Source organism: Meleagris gallopavo, chromosome 2 (assembly GCF_905368555.1).
Source record: "Meleagris gallopavo chromosome 2, MGAL_WU_HG_1.1, whole genome shotgun sequence".
NCBI lineage: Eukaryota > Metazoa > Chordata > Aves > Galliformes > Phasianidae > Meleagris > Meleagris gallopavo.
In genome coordinates, this window is record NC_139405.1 from 39,621,271 (window position 1) to 39,645,293 (window position 24,023).

Sequence of the window (24,023 nt, forward strand, 5' to 3'; positions counted from 1 at the left end):
GATAATATCTTGGCTTGTTGCACCTTGTGTTTACATCACCACTGATTCCAGCTTCATTGGGGCAAGGGCTGTGTAGTGGAAGGAGAGTTCGCCTGGTTAGAGCTGGCTATCTTCCTTCTGGTCTGTGGGCTGTGAATTCCCAGTGAGTCTGAGGATTTTCTTTACCACTCTTCTTGCTTTTGGAATGATTTGGGATTTCCAGGCAAAACCTTTAGCAGGAAATGGGTGATGTCAGCATAAGCACTGTTGGGAAATCGCATTCATTCCTGGGAAGTGGGAATAGTAGAAGAGGGAGACAAGTCCTTAGCAGTCCCTAGGGCCAGAGGCTGCACTTGCATGCAAGTGAACTGCAGCATTTGGACAATATAGAGGAGCAGTGTAAAAAAGATATGGGGAAAAGACAGACGTCACGGAAGGAGAAGAAGAGGAGGGAATGAAAGATGGTGAAGTTAGGGATGCTGAAATACAGCTGGGACAAAGCTAGGCAGAGGTGCCCCCATAAGAGGTGCCCCTCCTCCTCTGTTTTTCATGCTAACCCCAGGATTCCACGTCCCTGAGCTCCTCAATTCTCATAACCCTTTTCCTTTCTTAAACTCTCGTTGCCAAAGATGAAACTTGCTGGCTGTGCATCTGTCCTGTTCTGTAATTAGAGGAAACTGGAACACGGAGATGGTCTGTGCAGGGCTGGGATGACTTTGCTTTGCAGGGGTCTGATGAGATGCAATTCATTAATGCATGTCAAGTGCTTTTCTGAGCCTTGGATGAAGGTGCTGAAGAAGTGCCCAGACTCGGTGGTGGCTGGGCTATCTGCAGCGTCTGTGACTTGGCACCTCTTTCACTCCTCTCCTCTCCAGGGATGGAGAGGCGAGTCAAATAGGATATTAGAAAGTACTGCAAAATGGAATGTTAAGTTTGGCTTAATTAAGAAAGACTACATTGCTGGAATTACTAATTGCAAATTCCTCTGAGAATAATTTAAAGGGAGATTGAGTTACTGCAAGGCCTTGGCCTGATCTGAATGGATGCCATTGTTCTAAGTGACAGCACTGAGGTTACACATGTACATGTCTCGGTGTTAATCAGATCCTGGGTTTCATAATTTCACAAATTAAATTCCTTGTTTCATTCAATTAGTGTGCTAAAGATGACTCGTGCTGCTGCTCACAGCTCCAGTGATGGAGCCTGATTACACACAGCGTTAGCTCAGGTCATGGCGCATCCAGGGACTGGTGGGCAGAGCACTGGGAGCTGTTATACCACAACAGAGAATTTAAAGAAATTCCCACTTGGCTCATCACAGCTAAATGTGTTGGCCGGTGTGTGACAGGGGCCTGTGGTCTCTTTTGGTCAGCTCTGGCTCAGAGTGTCTGTGGAGTAATGTACCTGTGGCACCAGGATGGCATGCTCAGGCTGCCCCTTCAGCCACTTGTCTGCTGGTACATTGCAGAGCTCAGAGCTGCTGAGCATGCCAGACTCTCCTCTCCTTCCCTTATTGATAGTAGGGGAGCAACTTGAGAAAAACAACCATGTAATTGGGTCCATGGTGATGTTAAGTAGCTAAAGTCAAGGGATGCACTGCTGGTTGCTTTTGGTCATGTTCTACATTTACCAAAAATCTGTATTTTTCTTTGGACAATTTAGATGCAAACTAGACTTCTTCCCATGGAAAATACTGGTTACTAGGAAGAAATACGTCGTGAGCAAGATAAAGGTACAGCAGGTACCTGACACATCCCAGCAAGAGGTTAGTGCTGAGCCACACACACTATACAGCCTGGTCCTTGGGGGGACACAGGCACATAGCATGGGGGAAATCTCTCCTTTATTTGCTGGCAAAGAGATACCGTAGCCTCACGTAAGTTTTCTCTTGTGAGGTTTCTGCTTCCTTTGTGGATTAGGGTTGCAACCATGCGATATGCATTTAGCTTTTTCTGCAAATGCCACGCACTTGGCATGTGGGTGATGGTTCCAGTATGTACTGCTGGTGGTCAGATAAAGCTTGGCAAGGCAGGGACAGAGCAGCAAGGACAAAGGGCCATCACCATTCAGCAGAGATTTCTGGAGCCCCTGTCCCTGTGCTCAGCCCTAGGGGCAGCAGGAGGCACTGACCAGGGTGTTGGGGGCAGCAGGGCCCTTCCCTTTCTGTGTGCAGCCTGTGCTGGAGACCTGGGGCTCTGTCTGCACTCAGTTCTTTCAGAAGAATATGTATACTCAGTGGCCAGGTAAAGGAATCAGGTTTTTGGTCTATAGTAGTCTGAGAGTGAGAATATGTAATTTATCTGTGGGTATTTTCTCCACATCCTTTCACCTAAACAAATTACCAAAGCTATTCTAGAAAAGAACGAGACAGAAAAGCAACCGGTAATATATCTGACTGTATTTCAAAGTTGCTGATTGTAAACAAACATCGTTGAAGAAATAAATTCACATGACAAGATATCAGAGTGATACTATAAATCCATTTTGTTATTGTTGCCACACTTCACTTTTTTGGAACTCAGAATTTAGCTCATGGTGTACAAAACTTGTAAAAATTTATTGCAAGCGTGCCTTTGTGTAGAACAAAACCAGTGTCACAAAAGTAGTTCCCTGTCCCATGCAGAAACACAGCTGTGGATTGCTCTGCGAAGAGGTCACACACATGCATTTCCCCAAAAGACGTGGCTGTTAGAAAACTGCTCAGAGAAAAAAAAAAAAGAAAAGAAAGCAGTTGCAGTGTATGCTTTATCTGTGGGATTTACATTTTCAACAGAAATCTCTGGAATTTTTAGGAATATGGAACTCTGCAACAGAATTGTAATCGCTGATGTAAGCACAGCCCAATGGAACTGTTTTGAAAGCGCTCTGACAGCTTTGTGTTTGGTGCAGTTGCCGCATTAGATGGAATGTCACTTTAACATTTTATCTATAAATTGGAATGAGATGTGGATGGGGAGATTCCTTTTCCAGAATTCCCATCGCTCCCATCTCTCCCGTGGTACCCCCTCAGCTTCCCTTCCTTGCACTCCCTGCTCTGTGACTACCAAACTGCACAGTGTAAGCAAAAGCATGGAGCAAAGCTAGCAGTGGAGTGGCTGTGCAGAGTGGTTGTATTAAACATCAGCCTTTTCTTTTGGATTCAAGGCAGCAGGGGAAGGGGAGTGCACATGCTGACAGATAAGTTAGGAGGGATCATCTGGCTCCTTTCTTCTGCATGCCCAGCCTCTTCTGTTCCCTCTGCCTTTTTATTGCACCACTTAGCCTCACCTGTGGCAAAAATCTTTGTTTTGCTGTTCCTGATCTCTCTTCAAAACACAGGGTAAAGTTATTTTTAATTTCTGCACTGAAATGCCAGGCAAATATTTGGCTTACAAACAGAGGAAAAATCCAGGCTGCAAAAGTAAGTGTGAGACCTTCAATTCGTTTTCCATCAAATGAGTAACTTGGTTTCACAGAGAGATGCAAATAGTTCAGCACATTTTGCACACACCTTGGCACAGATTATTTGAAGAAAAGGACTACATCATAACTTTGACACCGAGTGGGTTGAGGCTCTGGACAGATGAACCTAGTGTACTGGGCTCTTTTTCATTGTTTCCAGGCTTTTTTGGTAACTAGTGAAATTGAGTGCTCTGTTTGAAATCCAGAGCATTCTGTAAATACTTGAAGAGTAGAAGCGTTTGCAGGCTTTTTGATTCTAATGAACAGAGGTGTATGGGCACTCATCTTGCCTTTCTCTGCTTATCCAATTGGATCCTGAATGTCCCAGCCCTACAGCATGGTACCATGCTCCTTTCCCACTAGGTTCTCCATCCAGATTCCCCAAGCATTCCAAAATTGTTGCAGTTACATCAAATGAGCACTTTTGCAGAGTAATGTTTTCACGGATAGAATTTTTGCACTACACATTGTGTGGACCACTTTGACATCTAATGCTAGCAGTCGTTACTTCAGAAGAGTGATACAAAAGGGATTTACCACGTAAGGCCTTTCTGTGATACCTAACAGCTGCTCACCAGTCTGACTGGTAAGTGTGAAGGGTTTAAATAAAAGGGAAAAGAAAAAAAAAGAAAAAAAAGAGAGAGAAAAAGGAAAAGAAAACCAAACCATTGATAACAAAAACACACCATAACCACTTGGACAGCGCTGAGAGCTTTCACAGCCATTCCAATGGGAGCAGTAGGTAGGCGATGCCTCTATCTCTTCGGCCCATATGAAACTTGGTGGGGCAGCAGTAATGGGGCAAAATAGGAACACCTTCACAGTGACCGCAATTAGTAAAGGCTTCAGAAACAATACCCTGTTCCATCTGTGATTTTTAAAATATCAGGAAGGATCAGTGAAGTAATACTACAAAAGTAAATGGAAAGGCCAACTCTGTTGTCACCTGTTCCAGACTGACCAAGAGCTGGTGGGATGATCAGCATGAGCTCCAAAGGCATTGTTGGCCAGGAAGTTCTTCAGGGCTAAAGAATGAGAAATTTTGTACAGAAGCGTGGATATACTCAGCTGTTCCCCAACAGCGAGATGACCATAAAATGGCCATTCCAGTTCGAGTTCAAAATGCTTCTGGAAGGAAATGTTGGTTTGGGAAGAGCCTTTACAAGAAGAAACATACCAACTAGCACTGGCAATAGGCTTACATCTAAGCAGGTGCTGAGCTCTGTGCAAAATAGCCTAGTTAACAAAGACCAAATACATAAATGTTTTGAAGCTGAAGTTTCTCACCTTTCAAAACATCACTAACTTTTTTTTTTTTTTTTTTTTGACACTTGCTTGTTTTTCTCAATCAGACTGAGATGTATTCTTGTTTTACAGACAATCTCACACCAGTCACAGTAATCAGAAATTGCTGTGGTATGTTCCACAGCAGGGATGGATGGAAGACTTCATACTTTCCTCAAGACAGCCTTTGTAATTATTTCTTTGAATTTTGCACTGATGACTAGCCTACAGCAGAGCTTTGGATTCTCTGTTTATATCCCTGCTCCGTGCTTCCCTGGCAGGCTGGGCTGCTCTACTTTATTCAGCTTTTTCTTACCTTTAGCACAGCTTGGTTTTGACTCATATAGGCCTATATGTGCAAAGAACCCGTGCTGTGCTCCCACAGCCCTTGCTGCAAAGCCGGATGACGTCTGTCCTGCTCCCAGTTTTAGTTTGGAAAAGCACAACTGACAAAGAACAAAGTTGCTGAAAACACAGAACATGGACTTAATCAGTAAGAGTGCAAGCCCCATTTTACAGTTTCATCATGCTTTTATCTCTGCTGTGCCTCACTGATTATGAAGGGGAAAGCTCCCATGTGAAAGGATAATGGTGTCTGATGACTACCACCGTTGTAAGAGCACTTTCCAAGAGGTAGACACACAGAGCTATCAGTGCAGCATAAACCTCTGCTCATCACTGAAATCAGCTGCAGGACTAGTGGATGCTAACACATGCAAGACACAAAGCCAGTGGAAGCTTCTTTAACTACCCACAGCTCAAGGCAGTCTACTAAATGCCAGAAGGAAAAAAAAGCAACAACCCTTCAGCAAAAAAGCCACAGCCACAGAAGCAGAGCTGAAGGTGATGAAAGGGCTTGGAGTTGCTCTCCTTCATGCCAGTCTGGAAATGGGTAAATATATTTTTCTGAAGAAAGCAAAGTTGTACCTATTAGTGGCACTGGGATGTCACTGTAAATGAAGAAAAGCTGGGGCCAGAGAAAAGAAATGGAAAACAGAGAAGAGGTGTCTTTAAATTGTGCCCTAGTGTTGAGTGCACAAATGGACTGAAGTAAAAAATGGCAGTTTCTGCAAGCCCTTGGAGCATTTTTCAACTAAGACAACACCAGTGGAAACCATTTCACAGTGGCTTCTGAGCTCTTGTCATATTGTTATATTATGCACAAGGAAAGAAATGCTTTCCAAGAATGGATCGTGGCAGGACAGACATTTCTTGAAAGAAGCACTGTGCATAGAAGATGGTCAGTATGTCTCACTGATGGTCTTGGTTCTCTGAAACAGAGTTTGCATACCATAGTTAAATCATTTTCAGAAGTACAGATGAATTAAAATTCAGTTCAGCAGGAGAGACATGAGTCTTCCTGATCCCATGTCTATTTCAGCTTCAAACTCTCTTTCCTAGAAAAATGTACAGAAGTTCTTCTGTGACTTGGTTGACATTTCTACTGTCTTTTAGCCACTGCGGAGCTTTAAGATCTCTTACCCAGATTGTCTCAAGAATACAAAAAAAAAAAAAACAAAAAAAAAAACTTGGTGTCATTTCACAAGCCATTGCACAATTAACATACACGTGCACAGTACAACTAGCATCCTTGCACTACTTTGAGACTAAATCTTTTCTTTTTTCCCTTTATCTAGGGAGAAGCTTTAGTGTTACAGGCAGGTGGAAAAAACCAAATCTGAGTCAGCCAATTGGCAGTAAAGGAAATGCTACAGAATCTGAGCTGCAATTAATGAACTTTTGCTTTTTAATCTCATTTAATTTCTTCCTTGATTACTTTGCTGGATTTTTTTTGTTTTGTTGTTTCTTTTTTTTTTCTTTGTTTTTTTTTTTTTGTTTTTTTTTTTTTTTGTTTTTTGCGTGTGTGGTTTTTGTTTTTGTTTTTAATAGTAACTTAGAGAAAGTGCAAGATGCTTTTTCAACAAGGAGAAATCCTAACTTTCCTCAACCCTATCCACTCCAAGTCAATAGATGAGAAGATAAGGTGGAACAGTTATCTGTGGATATAAACTATGCTTTGGTGGGTTCTGCTTGTTGGCTTTCAGAGCCAAAATTCAGGCATTTTGTACATACAAATATATATAAATATTTTTGCTTACTTATGGAATGTTTGTGCATGCTTAGGGCACCTGTTCAAAATGATGAAGGATGGTTAAGGCTAAGAAAATGAAATTCATTGCAAAGCTATAATTTTGTTTAAATTTTTCTCCTTTGCAAAAGGAGACTAAAGCATCTTCCCTGTAATAGTCAGCCACTGTGTAATCCCCCATCAACACCAATTCTAGGGAAAACTACTCAGGACCCAGTCCCTGAGGCAAAAAGCTAGGACCTCGTCATTTTAGCTCAAGTAATCCACATAATTAACAACATAAGTTAGTAGAAAAACTCAATGTTCCAAAGCCTTGGACCTACTGACACCTGAAAAAGAAAAGGCATTTTCTAAATGGGAAGGCATAGATCCAGGCCTTCAAGCACACACAGTAATGATGTAATAATTTGCAAAGGGCTCCAGCTCTAGCTGAAGGGGCTACAACACAGCTGGAGAGTGCTGTGCTTGCTCCTCAGACATGCAAAGCAGCTCCTAGGAAGCCCTGCAACCCTCTGCATTGCTGCTGGGGGCATCAGCATCTTGCAAATGCTCTGGTTTAGCAGGGGAATGGGCTCCCAGCAGCTATTGTTCATGCAACGTTTGACCTGCAGAGTTCCTGCCACACCTATCCTTACTAGCCTGACTCTGACTGCCATATAAACTTACAGGGCATAATGAATTTGTCACTATTCATCCTGTCACAATGAAAGCCAGCACTGCCTGAGCAGAGATCTCACAACAATAACACCGTTTGCCTTCAGGTATCTCTGGAGTTTCTTAAGAAATGGAAACTGAGGGCTGAACATTTGTTTTTCATATTTCACGCTAGCCTCTTCCCCCCTCCACTTAGGATATTTAGAAGACCGGTAAGACCCAGCCACATCACACATTTAGTCTGCAGAAGGATCATCTCCATTCCCTGCTGGGACAAGGAGATTTGAACTCATCTTCAGGGCCCTCTATAACCCAGCACTGCCAAGGATTTACAGTGGTACAAACCCTCCCCTTCCTCTTGAGGCTCTGAGGCCTCCAGTGCATACGGTTGTAATTTTTGCTATTCTCTTTTCCAGGACGGAGACATTGTGGACTGAGAAAATGGGCACTTACTTAAGAAACCTGTAGTTTGTCACTCATCTTGTGGCTGGCAGGCAGAGCAGGACAGGTGGGGCAGTCTCCAGGTGGTACTGCAAGCAGAACCACTGAAGTGTTGGCTGTCCCTTTACTTTCCTGCAACTAGGTGAGATCTGCCTAAGCTTACTCCAAAAATCAAAACGTTGATGGAAACAGAAAGCTGTCAGTGCAAGGATTCTCCTTGGGCCAGTCAATAATTTACCAGCCCCTGATGATTTACACAATATGCATTTGCAGTGCCTTGGCATATCTGATGGTCATAGCAATGGAATTCAGGCAGTTCTGAAATTCATGTTCATGACCCTTCATATAAACTAGTGAGGATTATACTGATTATTTAATCAATCACTCTCTCCATCCCTCTTGAATCAGCCCAAATCGTTCTTTGATAAAATTTCTCAGGAAATACTAAGCTTGGGGACCAAAAATCAGTTGGTTCTTCTAGCAACATGGTTTGTGCCCTGTAAGTTAATACAACTCTGTCTGTTTCCATCACTGATAACCTTTAGAATACAAACTTTTTTTGGTGATTGAGTTGTGGACTGAAATCAGTAATGTGTAGAGGGCAGGGCAGTATTTAACTTCCATACCAATTCTCTCCTGTTTCAAACATACTTCCCTCGCTCTCCACTGCTTCCCAAAGCTTTACTGCCTTCAGATTCCACCAATGCCAAACTGTAGCAGCTCAGCCACAGGCACCAGCATATGACAATGCTTGTCCTCTACAGTGTGACTCAGGTGAACTCTTTAGGCTTGCTCTGTTTTAGTGATGTTTTATTTCTGGCTCCAACTGGACTTCTTTCTTTTTGCAAAACACAGTGCTATGTTATTTTGATAAACAAGTAATCTGCTTAATTACAGCTACTGCAACCAGCCCTGTGTTCTAGTGAGAAGAATTCCTACAGAACATCCCGCAGTGATAATGTGAAATGCACAGCTATTAGTGAATTATTTTCTTCCTGCCAACTGTGTGCCAAACGAAGTTCCAAACTGGACTGAAAAGTCTTGACACTTACAAAAGGAAATTAAACCAACTGTTTTTGTTATCCATTTAACAGTCCATTATGTTAGACTTTAAAGCAACATACAAGCTGAAATCAAGAAAAAATATGATTGTTATGCTTTTATTTCTGATCTATATACCAACAGATCTTAACTGCCATGGCAGTTAAGATGTGAGGCAGTATTAATTCACTCACTGTTCATGTATAAAATGTTTCATCTTGGTTTAAAAAAAAAAAATATCAGTGTCACGTTTTTCCATTTTAAATTTACTCATGTATTTTGTTTCTTCTAATCTTGCTGTGTTCTACGGGGGATCAAATTGCCTTACGCTTTAAAAAGAAAAAAAGAAAGAAAAAAGTCTTAATCAGTTCTCAGTTCCTGGCTGCCTGCTTTAAAGGTTTTGTTTGTCAATATGCTATTTGGGGTTCATGTCTTGGAATTGCTTCTTTTAGCACACTGTGAGGACAGCAACAATTCCTACAAGGTGGTTGGCACTCTCAACCACAGCCCACGGTACAGACTTACACTATTTGTCCCAGAATTGAGTAACTCCAAATAAGGTATAGATTTCTATGCAATGCCCACCTGGGCCTGCTGAGTTATCTCAGCTTGTGGAAAGTACTGAGCCCAAGCATGACTTTACAAGATGACCCTGTTTAATGAATGGCATTGAGAGACAACAAGTCCATTTCCGGTGTACAGATACCCACAGGGCATTCACATATGCAATTCTGTGTCAGCGTTTCTTGTGGCACTTTCTGCGGAACATGTTTACATCCAGCTGCTACTAGGAACAAAAGTTTCCACCTCTCTAGTGGCATCACTTGTTGTTTTTTGGATAAGGACAGCACTGGTGGTGTCAGAAGTTCCTTGCTTTGCTGTTGCAGGTGTGGTATTTTCTTCTGCTTACCTTCCACATCCTGCCTATGCCTCCAAGAACGTTACATCAATGGAAAGGTGAGATGTCTTCCAAGCCCAGAAGCTCCTTTACAAGTCTTTCACCAAACTGTGCACGGCTATACCTCATCACATGGTAGGCCTCTGACATCTTGTAGAGGATGTAGGCATTGTTTATAGCAATGCTGATGGCAAACCAGAATACTTGCTGCCAGGTCTTGTTTGGTTTGTGAGAAATAAAATATCTACAAAGCCAAGAGAAAAGGCAACAAACAAACAAATAAACAAACAGTATTCAGCCATCACTTTCATCTGGAAGGCAAGAAATAACCCTAGAAGAAGATTATGCAAAAGGGAAGCAGGACCAGTACTTACTGCCAAGTGCAAGAATGATCTTCAAGAATTCTGTACTTTGTATTTTAAATCATTTACAGTTAGTTGCCTGTCTCTTCAGTTTTGGAAATTTCTAGCAGTGTCCTTGTTTCAGGAGCCAAAACCTCAGCAGCATTCACCTCTGCACACAGCAAAAAAACCTGATGCTATACTTCTAGAGCTTGCCTGTGACAAACACCCAAATGCTGGGAGCCATTGGTCTGAATCCCTTCAGACTGTAACTAAAATAAAAGACTCAGGCCCATTTGGTTACAATTTAGGGAATACTGCTGATGTCTCTCTCAATTATTTCAACTGTAAGAGAAAAATTATTTCTGCTGTTGTCAACAGTATGTGGGAGGATATGGGGGCAGAAACAGAGCATACAGTGCTGGTATGCAGAGCACCTCCTCTCCATAAGGCAGAAGAACTAGGACAGACTGACCACCTTATATTTAGGTTCTGACTAATTCTAGGATTACCAGAATATTCTCTTCAATCATAAAATTTTCCACTTTTCTATTTTCTTTTTTTTTTTTTTTAGTAATCATTTAAATCTACTACCTAATCTCTTTTCGCGTTGCTTTCCACATACCCAATTCTTGCTACTTTGCTCAGATTAATTTAGAAAATCTCTGCTGCTTTTTCTCCTCAGTTTTCAGCTCATGAAATCATCTGCATCTCACTGCTACTCCCACAGCCAAGCTTCCCCACTGCTGTTATACTTGTCTCTGTTTCTCCGTTACATTAAGAGCTAGCAATGAGGACATCAAATGAAATCCAGAAGCCCAGATATCTATATTCTGTTCTTACAATTCACCTAGATTGGCTCTGTATTCGCAGCTGAGCATCTTCTGGCTCAAGGTGGCTCAAATATCACCAAGACAGATAATCACCACCTGCTGATAGGAGTGGAGACTGAGCTACCCTGAGAGACTTGGAGACCTTTGCTGAATTCTCAACTTAGCCTTGAATCTGATGTGGCTAAGAACATCATCTGCCTCTTGGCTCATCTTCCCAACTCCTCTTACAAGTCATTTTCAAGATGCTAAGAACATGAGACTCATAATTTTCTTTTTTGGACTGGTAGGTAGGTAGATAGAGCCAAAACGAGAATAGCAGGTCTTTCAGATTATTCAAAAGGTGAAAGGAAGCGGTAGAAAATGCAATGTGCTTAATGATGAGTGTTCATTCATCTCTGTACTCCTGCGGAGATTCTCTACAGTGCATCTAGCAGTGCAGCTCTCACCACTGTGCAGAGACAGATTCTGATCTTTGATTAGAACAAGAGTTTTGACAGAAATGAATTAAGTGAAAGCAGGACTGGGCTCACAGCTGCAGTTCAACATGGAGAAGGAATGAAAGAAATAAACTCCCTCACCCCCAACCCCTTCTCACTTACTTGCTGTATTTGTCGTCATATTTGCAGATATAGCTAAGGTGAGCAGCAAATGCTTCAACCGCCAAGGGGCATGGAATTTCTCCACTTTTTCTCTTAATTATAACTCCTGCATCAATTAGAAACATAACAGTTTTAAATCCACATGATAGGTGTAGCCATTGAAAGATACAGTTTACATACATTGAGCATTATAAAATAAATTTTTGCAAGTTTCTGTCCCAAAACCAGGAGGCGGCCCCTCTGTTACCCGGAATGGAGATGCTAATTTGACATTTTTTTCGTTGATAGTACATTGAACAAGGGAAAAAGGAAGATGAATCAATATTTAGTTGGAGGTGAAAAGGTGTTGTGGAGACAAATGTTCTCACCACGTTTCAGGAAAAAAAAACACTATCCTAGTCCTACAGCAGCCCACTACCAACAGTGTATTAGTCTCTCTTCTGTTAGTTCACAATGAGTTGTGGGCAACTCTAGAGCTGTGACTTGATATTTCCTGCTTTGAGTTCTAATAGTCCTAAACAGGTCCCTTGAAATGAGTCCCTTCCTCATATCTGCCTCTGAAGAACAAAAGCAACAGGACTTCCACTTCAGTGGGTGCTACTTGGCAAAAACAAACAAACAAAAAAAAAACAACAATGACAGTAGCCTCAGTTTGTTTGGTGTGTCTTTCACTGGCTTCTTCCAACACTACCGCAGTATTTATGAGCCCAATGCTCTTCCAAGAAACTGCCCTAGCTCTTTCCTTTACTCCAGTCTTCCATATCCTTCCCATTCAGCAGGGGCGGCTGTCTGCAGAAGGGAAGGATGAATGAAATAAATTTGTAGTACCTTACTGAGTCTGTTCCCTCATTTTTGACTTCATATTCCTTCAGCGTTTGATTGTCAGATCTACACAGTATGGACCATCTCTTGCTCCACGGCTACAGATTACTGTCTAGGGATGATCCCTGCTCCCTGCTAGGCACAAGTGTTTTTCTCCAACTCTAGAGAAGCAAAGGCTTAGCTGTATTCTTTCTCAGCATTGTTTCAGTACAGATATGATCCTGGGCTTCCTCACTTCTTCAACCTTCAAGCTCCCATTTCCTTTCTTTTGCCAAGTCTTTTACAGTCATCCCTAAAATGCTCCTCACGTTTTGATTGCAGACTTCACCATTTCATTCCTTCAGCTGGAAGTCTCATTCCATCCATTATCTCTGTCAAGCCCCCTGTGCTGTCCTAGCTGGCAGGCTCTATTTTGAAGCAAGACTTGTGACACATACTAAATGTCATGTTACTGCTGAGCCACGCAGCAATTTATTTGGGGTTTTTAAATTCTGATTTTTCATGAGTTGAAAACAATATCACCTTTAAAACGTTCAACACTCTCACCTCTTCCCCTCCAAAACAGGGTGTAAATGTCCTCTCTCTTCTCCCCTTCGTCTTCCCTTCGAGAATTTATATTTCCTTTGCAATTTGATTTGTATTCACAATCCTTAACAATGCATTTGACGGCAACTATGTGGGCACCACACACTCCCTCTCACTTTCTATTATATTCTGTGCAGTGTTCCTCTGTACTGAGAACATTACATAGCTTCATATGCACATTACTTTTATGGCCTTCTCTAAGCTTATTCCATAGCTACGAGGCAGCCCCCCTCGGAGCTGGGTCATTCATGGCTGCAAGTCTCTGTGGCAGGAAGCCCCAAGCAAGCTGACTCACCGGCACCTCAGATGAGTTATTTCCCCTCCTGGTCCTCCCCCAGCATCACTGTGCTCAGTCCTTGGCAGCCTTCCAGGGGAGAACACTGCCTGCGCTGCAGCCTGCCTTCTCCTGCCTGCCTGCCGCTCTGATGCAGGCTGCTGGCATCAGCTTTAGGTTTGGATTGTTACACATTCCAAGTGCTATATGGCTTTTGATCTGGGTGTAAATTTGTTACAGTTCTTTATCAGAGCTGCAGACAGACAGCTTTGCATAAGGCCTAATGTTCAAGGGCTTGCCCTCATTCCATCCTAACTCTCACCATACTTGGGCACAACCCCATGATTTCAACCTCAGAAAGGACACGTGCAAATTTAAGGTTATAATCCTAGAGCTTCCCTGTCCTGAAATATATTTTTTAACATTGCGCATCTTACCCCAGGCTTTCCAATTTTGCAATTAGAATTTTTTTCAGGAAACAAAGATGTCAGCAGGCATTCCTCGCTCCAGCTCCTCCAGGACTAAGAACCACACTGGGGCTTGCTTATCAAAGCAGTGTACACAAATGCAATGCTTCCACATCTCCCATCTTTTTTTGGTTCCCGTTGTACAATCTTCAAGGCAGGGTGGACAGAAAAGGCATGGACAGCAAGGAGAAGCTAATGAGAGCTTCCCAGGGAACTGCAGCATTTGATACTGGCTGTGTCAGTAGGATGTTATTAGCAGTTGGCTCCTGATCATGCTTCGTTGTCGTTACCACTGTCTCCTCTCCAGCTGCCTCTCCATGCTCCCTTGTCTCTCTTTAGCTTTCTATCTAGTCCATATTCCTAAGTGTTAAACCCTACATCAACCTTTTACCACCACCAGTTGCTGGTGAGACCGTGTCACCTGTGCAGCTTTTTGGTCCTTGTCCTCTGCACGTGTAGCTCAAACTTCATTTTTTATCGTTAGCTAATGTCTAATATATAAACAGTTTCTAAGTAGAGCTGGCATCTGCGAAAGCTCTTCTCAGAAAGAAGCTACTTCTCCAAAGGATCCTGAGTTCAATAAGTTTCTGCTTAAACATAATATGCTTAAAAGAAAGCAGCCCAGCCCCTTAACAGCTTGCAAAGGAGCTGATGTTTCCAGCTCTGCATGCTGCCAAAGCCATGGGATTTTCACGGTCTCCAGCAGGCTGGGAACACTACACAACACCAGGGACCCTGAAGCTCCCTATTCCTTCCATAGACCAGAAATCCCAGGATTCCGAGTTTCTGGTTATCCTGCTGTGCAGCAAGAGAGGTTGCTGCCTTCTCTGTTTTGCTTCGTTTAAAAATTAAAAAAATAAAAAAGTAGAGAGGATTTTTGTTATTTCTAGAACACAGCCCTGGAGATGTGTGGAAAGCTGGTTCCAGATCTTGAGTGGAAAACAAAATGCAGCCATGTCACCCAGACAGGAAGGTTTGGACCAGCATATCACCTGGTTTACATTAAGGGTAACTTTTTACTCTCTGGGAATCCCAATTGCTTTTGACTTCTGCGGTACTGACACAAAAGAAAATTCAACTCAAGTTAAAACTTAAGGGAAATTAAAAAAACACTGAATTTTTGTTCTAGGCAGAAAATTTGTATTTCACAGCAGACTAAAGAGGCTTTTTTTTTTTTTTTTTTTTGCAAAACTAAAGGAATAAGACTCATCCTTTAGCATCCAAGATGATATATTATGACATACTGCTTCAAAACATCTATAATAAATAATGTGCTGTATCTAAGAATAGCACTCAAGCACTCATAGATCAACGGTGACAAGAGTACTGCCCTCCCAGTGCCTCTGGCTTGGGTGGGATTTGCCCTCCAAGTATATGCAATGTTTACCTTCCCTACTTTTCTTTAAATTGCAATATATAGCTCACTATTAGCTACACCCACCTCTGTTCTCACTCTAGGTTTTGCTTTGTCCATCTCTTTTATGTTTTGTTTTCATGGCCTCTCCACTCTCACTAACGTTTATGCTCAGTGTGGAAATGCACAATTTATTGTCAAGTAATCCCACTGGCTCCAGTGTCTGTCTGATTGCTCCATGTAGATTTCAGTCCCATTTACTCCTTACTCCTCTCCCACTTAACACACTTACTCAGCAAGTCTGTGCTTCAGGATTGCCTCAAGGAACACAAATTTCTTCCTCCTCCATGTTTACACCATTTAGAGGAGACTTTGGTGGTCAAGTTGCCTTCAACCACTCTTGCTGCACTGACTTCAGAGATGCCAAATTAGAGGCAAGCAATCTGGTCTCTTACCCTCCTGCTGAACCTCCATCTGTTCTCAGACCTTCACTGGAGACTCTTTTCTCCCCAGTGCAGCTCTGAAAAAACCTCTCAGTTTTCTGCTCTGATTCACCCTGAACTATCTTGGCTGTCCCGGCAGGCATTTGGTGAGCACTGTGAGGTCTTACCCAACACACGCACAAGTCCTAACCAAAGAACCTTAAACCACTGGGAGGGCCACCACCAACTCCAGCCTGCTCATGGCCCTTCTCTGAAAGGGGCAATTAACTCGCCCTGTCACCAAAGCCCATCTTCTGCATAGCTCGTGGTAGAGATGACAGTGGGGCTCAGAACGTGAGCCTGTGATGCTTGTGAATTGGTGGCTTTACACTTAGTGGTTTATCTCAGACAGTTACATGTAATTCTGAGTAATAAAATGAAGAGAAACTGAAGCAACATTTTCACTGATACTGATTTTCAAAGAGTTAAGTTGTCATGTTGTATCATATAGTTTCTAAGTGAACTTTAAAATATTTATATATTTTTGAAATGGAAAAGATTTTAGTCATCAAGAAGCTTTTTGCCATCATTTGAACTATTCAAGTTATCTCTTTTTGTTTCTTTTCATCAACTGCTAAAATCAATTTAGCGTAACAGGAAGCCTTAATTTGCTTCTGGCAAAAATACATTTGTTTGTGACTGTGTTTTTACTGGATAAGATAAATTAATTGTAGGACCTACTCTGAGTTTTAAGTACATCATGTCATTTATTATTTTTTCTGCAGCAGCAATCCTACAAGATATTTTGCAAATGTGACTAGTATAGCGTCATACAACACTCCCCTTCTCTGACCACCAGCAAAGATATTGTCTTTATATCTAAAAGGATACAGTCTTTACCAGTACAGGCAAAGGATGCTGCATTAGCAATAGGCTTTTAACCTTTGAATAGCAAAATATAATAGCTGTAAGTAGACACAAAAGGGAAGTCATCGCTACTGCAATCATTTCTCTAGGATATTATGCTCTTTGTTCAGGCTTATAATCAAACTCCATGACTCATCTTGCCTTGTCACTTAAACCATCTGCACTTTCCACATGAGCAGCAGGAATACTGCTTACCTTGTTGAACCGGTGAATAGGCGTTAGTCAGAAAACGGAAATGCCCTTTGTTGTACCAGCAGATCAAGGACATATTTCCCTTCATTCTTATTCTGTATTGTCCTCTGGACTGGGGAGTGTCAGGGTTGTTCAGCATGGACGGAGGTAGGCCTGTACAGTCGCTCTTCCTGGCGCTCAGCAACCCACAGCAGTAAATTTCTGCACGTGAAAAAAGCACTATCAGCAAAACATCACCCAAAAAGCAGGAGCAACAGAGCAAGTCCAACTGACCTGACTAGAAAATAGCTTGTCCTACAACACTGTAGTCCAACAAATACATCACCCAATTGCTTCTGCCTGCAGTACCTAACATTTGTGTCCATTCCGAATGGCTCTGGAAACTGAGACAAGTGCAGAAAGCCTGCTTTTAAGATGAAATGTACTGACATTTCCTGCACAGACACAGTGCAGTGACAAGGAGAAGAATGCAGGGTGTCTTCTCAATAATGACATCTATAATCCATGTAATATTCTTCACAACATGTTTTAAATTGGACTGAAAAATATAAGCAGTGATGTGTATTATGGAACAAATCAAAATTTATGATCCAAGAGAGTCTTTCATGTTTAACTGAGAGAATAAATTGTGGAGGGAGCAAAGAAGGAAAGAAAGCTGTAACATCTTCACTGTTAACTGAAGTCTCATACATTGCTCCTATTATACCTTTCATAATATACACAGCTGACAAACTCTGGTTTAATCTGCTGTTTCACTGTGCCATCCAATTCTTGTTCTTTATCTTGACATTTCTTGTACATGCATAATCTAGTTTATTAAAGAAATCAAGGATAGGCATTTAAGAACTACTGAAACCATGGGTCAATTAAAAAAAATGCATGCTGTAAATGATGGAGAAGATGGAAATATAACGTTTCATGAGAGCAGATTTTAGGGAAAGGAGACAAAAACCCTGTGGTAGGTTTTCTTTGGTTGGTCATCAGGTTCACACCAAGCCACACTTTCACTCTCCTCCTCAGCAGGAGAGGGAGAAAACATACAATGGACAAGCTCATGAGTTGAGATAAGCACAGGTAGGTCATTCATCAGTTACTGTCACAAGCAAAACGAACTTGGCCTGGGGAAGATTAATCTGACAACTGATAACAGAGTAGGATTGTGAGAACTAAAACCAAACTATAAGCTCCCCTCACAGCCCTTATTCCCAGGCTCATCTTAGCTCCTATTTCTCCTCCTGAATAACACTGAATGCCACAAAGTACATCTCAGTGCAGCTAGCTAGGAATAGACAAGACTTTGAAACTACATTAATAATGAAAATGCTTGAGCTTCTCACTAGGTCATGAAATAATAACTGTCTGCTTTCAAGGAGGAGATCTTCTTGAGCAAGCTAATTAAACTCGAGGAAATCTTGGATAGAAATTTCTTCAGTGTTCTAGGCTTTGCTTTAATCCACCTGCATGGAGAAAATGGATAGGCATGGAAGCAGGTGACATCTGTGCACATCATTCATATGGCAGCTGAAGCCTACAGTAGTCTGAAGCTAATATGTCAGCTAAGATCATTTAATCAACATTGTCATCATGCTTAATTTTCCACAACGGATAATTGGATATCCTTAAATGGGAAATGCTATGACAGATTACAGTTTCTGGATTCCAAAGAGCATTACCTGTATTCTTGGATTTCCACTTACATGACTCTTCTGCTTCTGCCTGTCTGCCTGTAACAATGCAAGTTCTTGAAGGCAAGTGCAGCCTTTGCCCTTGGTTCATATAGAGCCTGGCATTCTAAGCATACTCAGTAACTAGGGTTCACAAACATTAATGGAATACTGATACAGTAATAGCAAATACTCAAGGATTCGTCTAGTTTTTGTGGGCACACCTATGAGGATCTAAGACTTTTCCACCAGAAATGTAGAAGACTCACGTCAGAAGGTCAACCAGCACTGGAGCTGCTTTATTCAGAAAGAGACAGGTACTTGACTGGTTATTTCTAAGGAAAGAAATCAATCCTTGGAAATCTATAATTTCCCTGTACAAAAGACAAGAAAAGCCTGATGGCAACAGGCCTAGAATCAATACAGGAGGAAATGCTTTTTTTTTTTTTTTTTTTTTTTAAATTTCTTATCTTGCTATACAGTACGCAAATACTGTCATGGAGGTCATGTTCCTGCAAACATAGGTGTTAACACATCAAAATTTTAAAAAGCTTTCTTCTAGCCAATAGTAAGACTTTCCTGCTCTAACAACACATAAGCCTGAGAATTTTCCTGAACTGCCTAAGGTTTATGACTCACTGAAGGGTGATACTAACTCTCTCCACGAGACTGCAGCAGTATAAAACCAAGCCAATAACTACATTATTGCGCTAGAGCTTCAAAATAGTAACAGACATCTCTGAAATCCCATAATAATTAATTGCAGCTTTCCCTTTAGCTCAGGCAGTAAGCCTGGAGAAAGCCTTCAGCAGATATTTCAATCCTCACACAGAATAATGGGAACCATTTCCTCTCTCAGGAGCACACAGCATAACCTCCCTGCTACACAGCACAGAAAGGCTCAACGCTTCTGAGATACACTGGTGTCTCTCATCATGGATGACACCCTTAATCTATAGAATTTTTAAAAACCACCCAGGTACTATAGCAGTAGAAGCAATAAAAATTAAGCCCATCTGGATCAATGAAGTTTTTGCATGTAATTAAGTCTAAATCACAACAGGTGTTTGCTGCATGCACAGGAGACAAGGAGATAGGCTCCCCACCAGTCTTAAACAGCAACTGTATAGAAATGCAAGCACCTAAGCTAGCGTGGGCTGTGACTAAAGCAACAAGAGAAAGTGTGGCAGAGTGATCCAGGTTCATTCCCGAGGTCTCCAGGCCACAGAGAGCTTGCTTTGAAGCGTATTCAATCGTGCAAATGATACAATTTGCAAAAGTATCCAGGCCGAAGTCAGTTCAGGCAGAAGTACACATTTTTCAACCATATATCCTCATGCAACACTGGGTCATGGCAACTCAGGGGTCTGTTGGAACGAGGAGATGTGAGCTTGCTTAAGACCATGTGCTTGGTGTTACAGGACCCTGCAATGATTCTGTGTGCACCATGGACACCCAGCTGTCTGCTCCTGCAGCTTGAGTCCAAGTGCTCTGCGGTACAGAGCCAGCTGCTCCTGCTGGTTTTAGAAAGCACAACAGGGATTTTTAGGGTTCATATCCTCAAGGGAAACATGAGGCTTCAGGATATGCTGTGCTCCGTAGGGAACAACACTTTTGCTTTGAGGAGTGAAAAGGAATATGCACTATGAATGACTGTCACAGCAAATAACAGCAGCTGTCTGCTCAAAGAACAGAGAATTTGGGGCATTTCAGTGCAGGTTTCCAGTTCTATTCAGAGGCCAGAAAAAGAAATGTTTTGAATGTTCCTTGAAAAAGAAAACTAATCTATTCAGGTTTTAGATTTTGAAATAGATCAAAGTTCCCAGTCTTATTTTTTGAAGTTTTCTCATCTCTTGGTATCTCCAAAGACCTTAGAATTATATTCATTGATAGCCCTTTATCTTACTTGATGCGTATTCTGTCCTGTTGTACAGTTAAGGCTACATAGCAGGCTCTCTAAAAAGAACACCGTGATTTTTGCAGGAATGCATGTGAGGCATAGGGAAAGCTAATGGTATTTATAGTTCCACAAAAGTTTTCATAGGATCGTAGGAACTAACAGATTATAGGATAATTCAGGTTGGAAGGCAACTCAGGAGGCCTCTAGTTCAAACCCCTACTGAAAGCAGAGTAAGCTCTGAGGGCAGACAGGACTGCTTTATCTTGTCTGGGATTGAAAACTTCCAAGGATGGAGACTGTAACTTCTCTCCAGGCAGCCTGCTTCACTGTCCTCAGAAAATCCTCAAATCTAATCTGAACTAATTATTTTGTTCCGCTTACGTCTCTTGTCTCTCATCTTTTTGCAATGAACTTCTGAAAAACTGGCACCATCCTCCCGATAACCTCCCCAGGGTACAGGAAGGCTGCTTTTGGGTCCCTTCCAAAGCCTTCACTTCTCTGGGCTGAGCAAGCACAGTCCCCTACTTAGAGTGGAACATGTGGTCCAGCATTCATCAGCTTGGTGGCTGAGTCCAGACTTCTCTGTCTGCCTCTCTCCAAATGTACAGCCAATGCAGCAGGATCCCAACAGGTGCTGGCAACACATTTCTTGTTCTGCAGTACAGTCAGTACTCGACTTCTCCTCCAGAACTCCTACTGATTCTACCAGCACTTGGCATCTGATCTCTCATAGTTTATCACAGTCCTTCCACTTCAACAACACTACGAAACCTGTGAGTGAACACCCATGGTAATCACAAACAATCCCACATCCTTATTAAACAGACACACTCTCATATTCTCATTGTGACCTTCATTATGTAAAAAGTACAAGCAGTGGATTGGGGATGGGTGGCCTGGGAAGAATCTAGGGATGCTGTCCAGATGCGCAGGGATGGAGTCATGAAAGCTAAGATGCAAACGGAATCTGCTCCATGGGGCTAGATGACATGCATCCAAGGGTTCTGAAGGAACTCACTCGTGTGGTCACCAAAGCACTCTCCATCATATTTGCAAAATCATGGTGGTCAGGCAAAGTCCCTGGTGACTGGAAAAAGAGAAACATCACTCCCATTTTTAAGAAAAGGAGAAAGGATGACCTAGAGAACTATGGGCCAGTTACACTCACCTCTGTGCCTGGAAAGATCATAAGTGAATCCTCCTAGAAGAGATGTTAAGGCACATGCAAGATGTGGAGAAGATCCGAGACAGCCAGCATAGCTTCACCAAAGGCAAATCATGCCTCACCAATCTGGTGGCCTTCTATGATGAAGTGATGGCACAGATGAACAAAGGGAAAGGCAACCAATGTCATCTACCTGCACTTCTCCAAGGCCTTTGACATGGTCCCGCCCCATCACATCTTCTTCTCTAAATTGTAGAGATATATGAATTTGAAGCCTGGGCTGCCAGATGGATAAAGAATTGGTTGGACTGTTACAGCCAGAAGGTTGTCAATAGCTCTATGTCCAAGCGGAGGCCAGTCAAAAGAGGTGTCTCCCAAGGGTCCATCTTGGGACTAATGCTCTGCAACATCTTTATCAGTGACACAGACAGAGGGATTGAGTGTACTCTCAGCAAATTTGCTGCTGACACTAAGGTGAGTGGTGCAGTTGGCACAATAGAAGGGAGGGACAGCAGACAGTGGGACCTGGACACACTTGAAAAGTGGGCACATGAGAATCTAATCAAATTTAACAAAGCAAGTGCAAGGTGCTGCATTTGGGTTGAAGCAATACCAGTTGCAAGTACAGACTGGGAGAAGAACTCAGAGAGAGCAACCCTGCGGAGAAAGACTTGGGGGTCCCCACAGATGAAAAGCCAGGCATGAGCCAGCAGTGTATGCTTGCAGCCCAGAAGGCCAACTGTATCCAGGGCTGCATCAAAAGACAGGACCAAAAGGGCAAGGGAGGGGATTTTCCACTTCTACTCTGCCCTTGTGAAGCCCCATTTGGAGAACTATGTCCAGGCCTGGGGCCCCCAGCAGGGGAAGGATGAAGAATTGTTGGAGTGGGTCAGAGGAGGGCCATGAAGATGATCAAAGGGCAGGAGAACTTCTCCTATGAAGAAAGGTTAAGGGGGTTGGGCTTGTTTAGCTTGGAGAAGGCTATGGGCAGATCTCATTGTAGCCTTCCAGTACTCGAAGGGAGCTTACAAGCAGGAGAAGGACCAACTTTTTACATGATCTGATAGTGATAGGACAATGGGGAATGGCTTTAAACTAAAATAGGGGAGATTCAGGTTAGATGTTAGAAATAAGTGTTTTACTCAGAGGGTGGTGAGGCACTGGAATTATAGATATCCCTTCTCTGGAGGCATTCAAGGCCAGGTTGGATGGGGCCCTGGGCAGCCTGATCCAATGGTTGGCAACCCTGCCCAAGGCAGGTGGTTTGGAACTAGATGATCTTTAAGGTCCCCTCCAACCTAAGCCATTCTATGATGCATGATATAGGAATTCCAAATTATTTTTCAGAGCCAGTAAGGGAAGTGATAGAGTGTACCAGATCAGAAATTTAATTTTGCAAGCAGCTGTCAAACATTGTAAAAGTCTCAGGAAGCAATATAACAAATCATGAGTCAAACTGAGATCAAAATAGTAATAGAATATTGGATCAGATAGTAAGTCCAAATTGCATGTGGTAAAAACATTATTACTGAATGTTCTACTGCTAGAAATTGTTAATTAGAATTATCTGTTCAGTGTAAAGCCCACGAGTAATTTACCTCTGTAAACAATGTGAATTATCTGTAAATAGATAACATACAACTGGTTTTACCTGTTTCACTGGGGTTATGGACTAACAGGGTGATGCCATATTTGTTTTTTTCCTTTCCCAGCTGAGCAGAAACAGTGCGACTCTTTGTCTGTCACTCTTCATGCTTAAACTGACACATTTCATGTGCAATGAGTATGTGGGATATCCTGTACTTTTTCTGACCAGTCACTTTCCATTCTAGCTTTGTTAGCCTTAAAAATGTAATGGTTATAACCGGTCATTTTCTACAGAACAGAAGAGTAATTCCAATGCACCATAAATACGCTCAACTTTTTCCCATACGGCTGTTTACAGCATTTGGAAAATTAACAACTTCTTTTGTGATAATACACTGATATTCTACTCACATTCTGTGAGCTCCCAGTTTACCTAAAACAGCTTAGGAGCTAAATTCTGCACCTGAAACAGCCCTCAGTGTCAGTGCATTTTGAAGTACGGGACTGAGGGGCTCAACTACAGCACTGGTATAGCTGACTGGTTTGCTTGTTTCAGATGCAAATCAAAATATTGTCTCAATCCTGAGTTGTTTCCCTTTGCTTTGGAGCATGTCACATTACTATAATGGTAGAGGTGGGTTTAAGCTTCTGCAATGGAAAACATGCCAAAAGCAAAAATCAGTCATCAGCCATGAGTTGAAAAGGGGAACAGCCCTGAGCCTCCTATAGTGTATACTTTCAAGTGCTTCATGTACCACAACGCTGCGCTGACTGAACAACTAGCTGAGAATTATACTGAAATGACTTTTATCTGATTGCCAGAGTGCAAGAGCCTATAATTCAAGGGGAATCACAAGTCTTTAGCATCTCCAAAAGCAAGGTAGCATGCAGCTATTTCACATAAGGTGAAGAGGCATTTGACAGAAAGGATGTCTCGAGGTTACTCTCTGCACTAGCAAGATACTGGCTGGAGGAGCCACGCTGGTGTAACAGAGGGCATTCTCCTGGCAAATGCAGAGTTCATTATGCTTTCCAAATACCAACTTTTCTACCAAGGCTTATTT

The 24,023-nt window shown here is 42.3% G+C and overlaps 1 protein-coding gene across 2 annotated transcripts in view; it reads right to left on the reverse strand.

Annotated features, from left to right (window-relative positions):
* Positions 1-2,362: 2,362 nt before the first annotated feature.
* Positions 2,363-24,023, reverse strand: part of PGBD5 (piggyBac transposable element derived 5) — a 73,445-nt gene continuing 51,784 nt past the window's right edge. Inside the window, exons 5-8 of one of the 2 annotated variants that reach the window (XM_085219767.1) lie at positions 16,647-16,844; positions 11,601-11,706; positions 9,840-10,071; positions 2,363-5,975 (exon numbers count right to left, since the gene is read on the reverse strand). In XM_085219767.1, coding sequence (XP_085075893.1) covers positions 9,876-10,071; positions 11,601-11,706; positions 16,647-16,844 — 500 coding nt within the window. In that variant the 3' untranslated portion in view covers positions 2,363-5,975; positions 9,840-9,875. Of the gene's footprint in view, positions 10,072-11,600; positions 11,707-16,646; positions 16,845-24,023 lie in introns of both variants that reach the window. The other variant, XM_085219766.1, reaches the window with a different exon arrangement.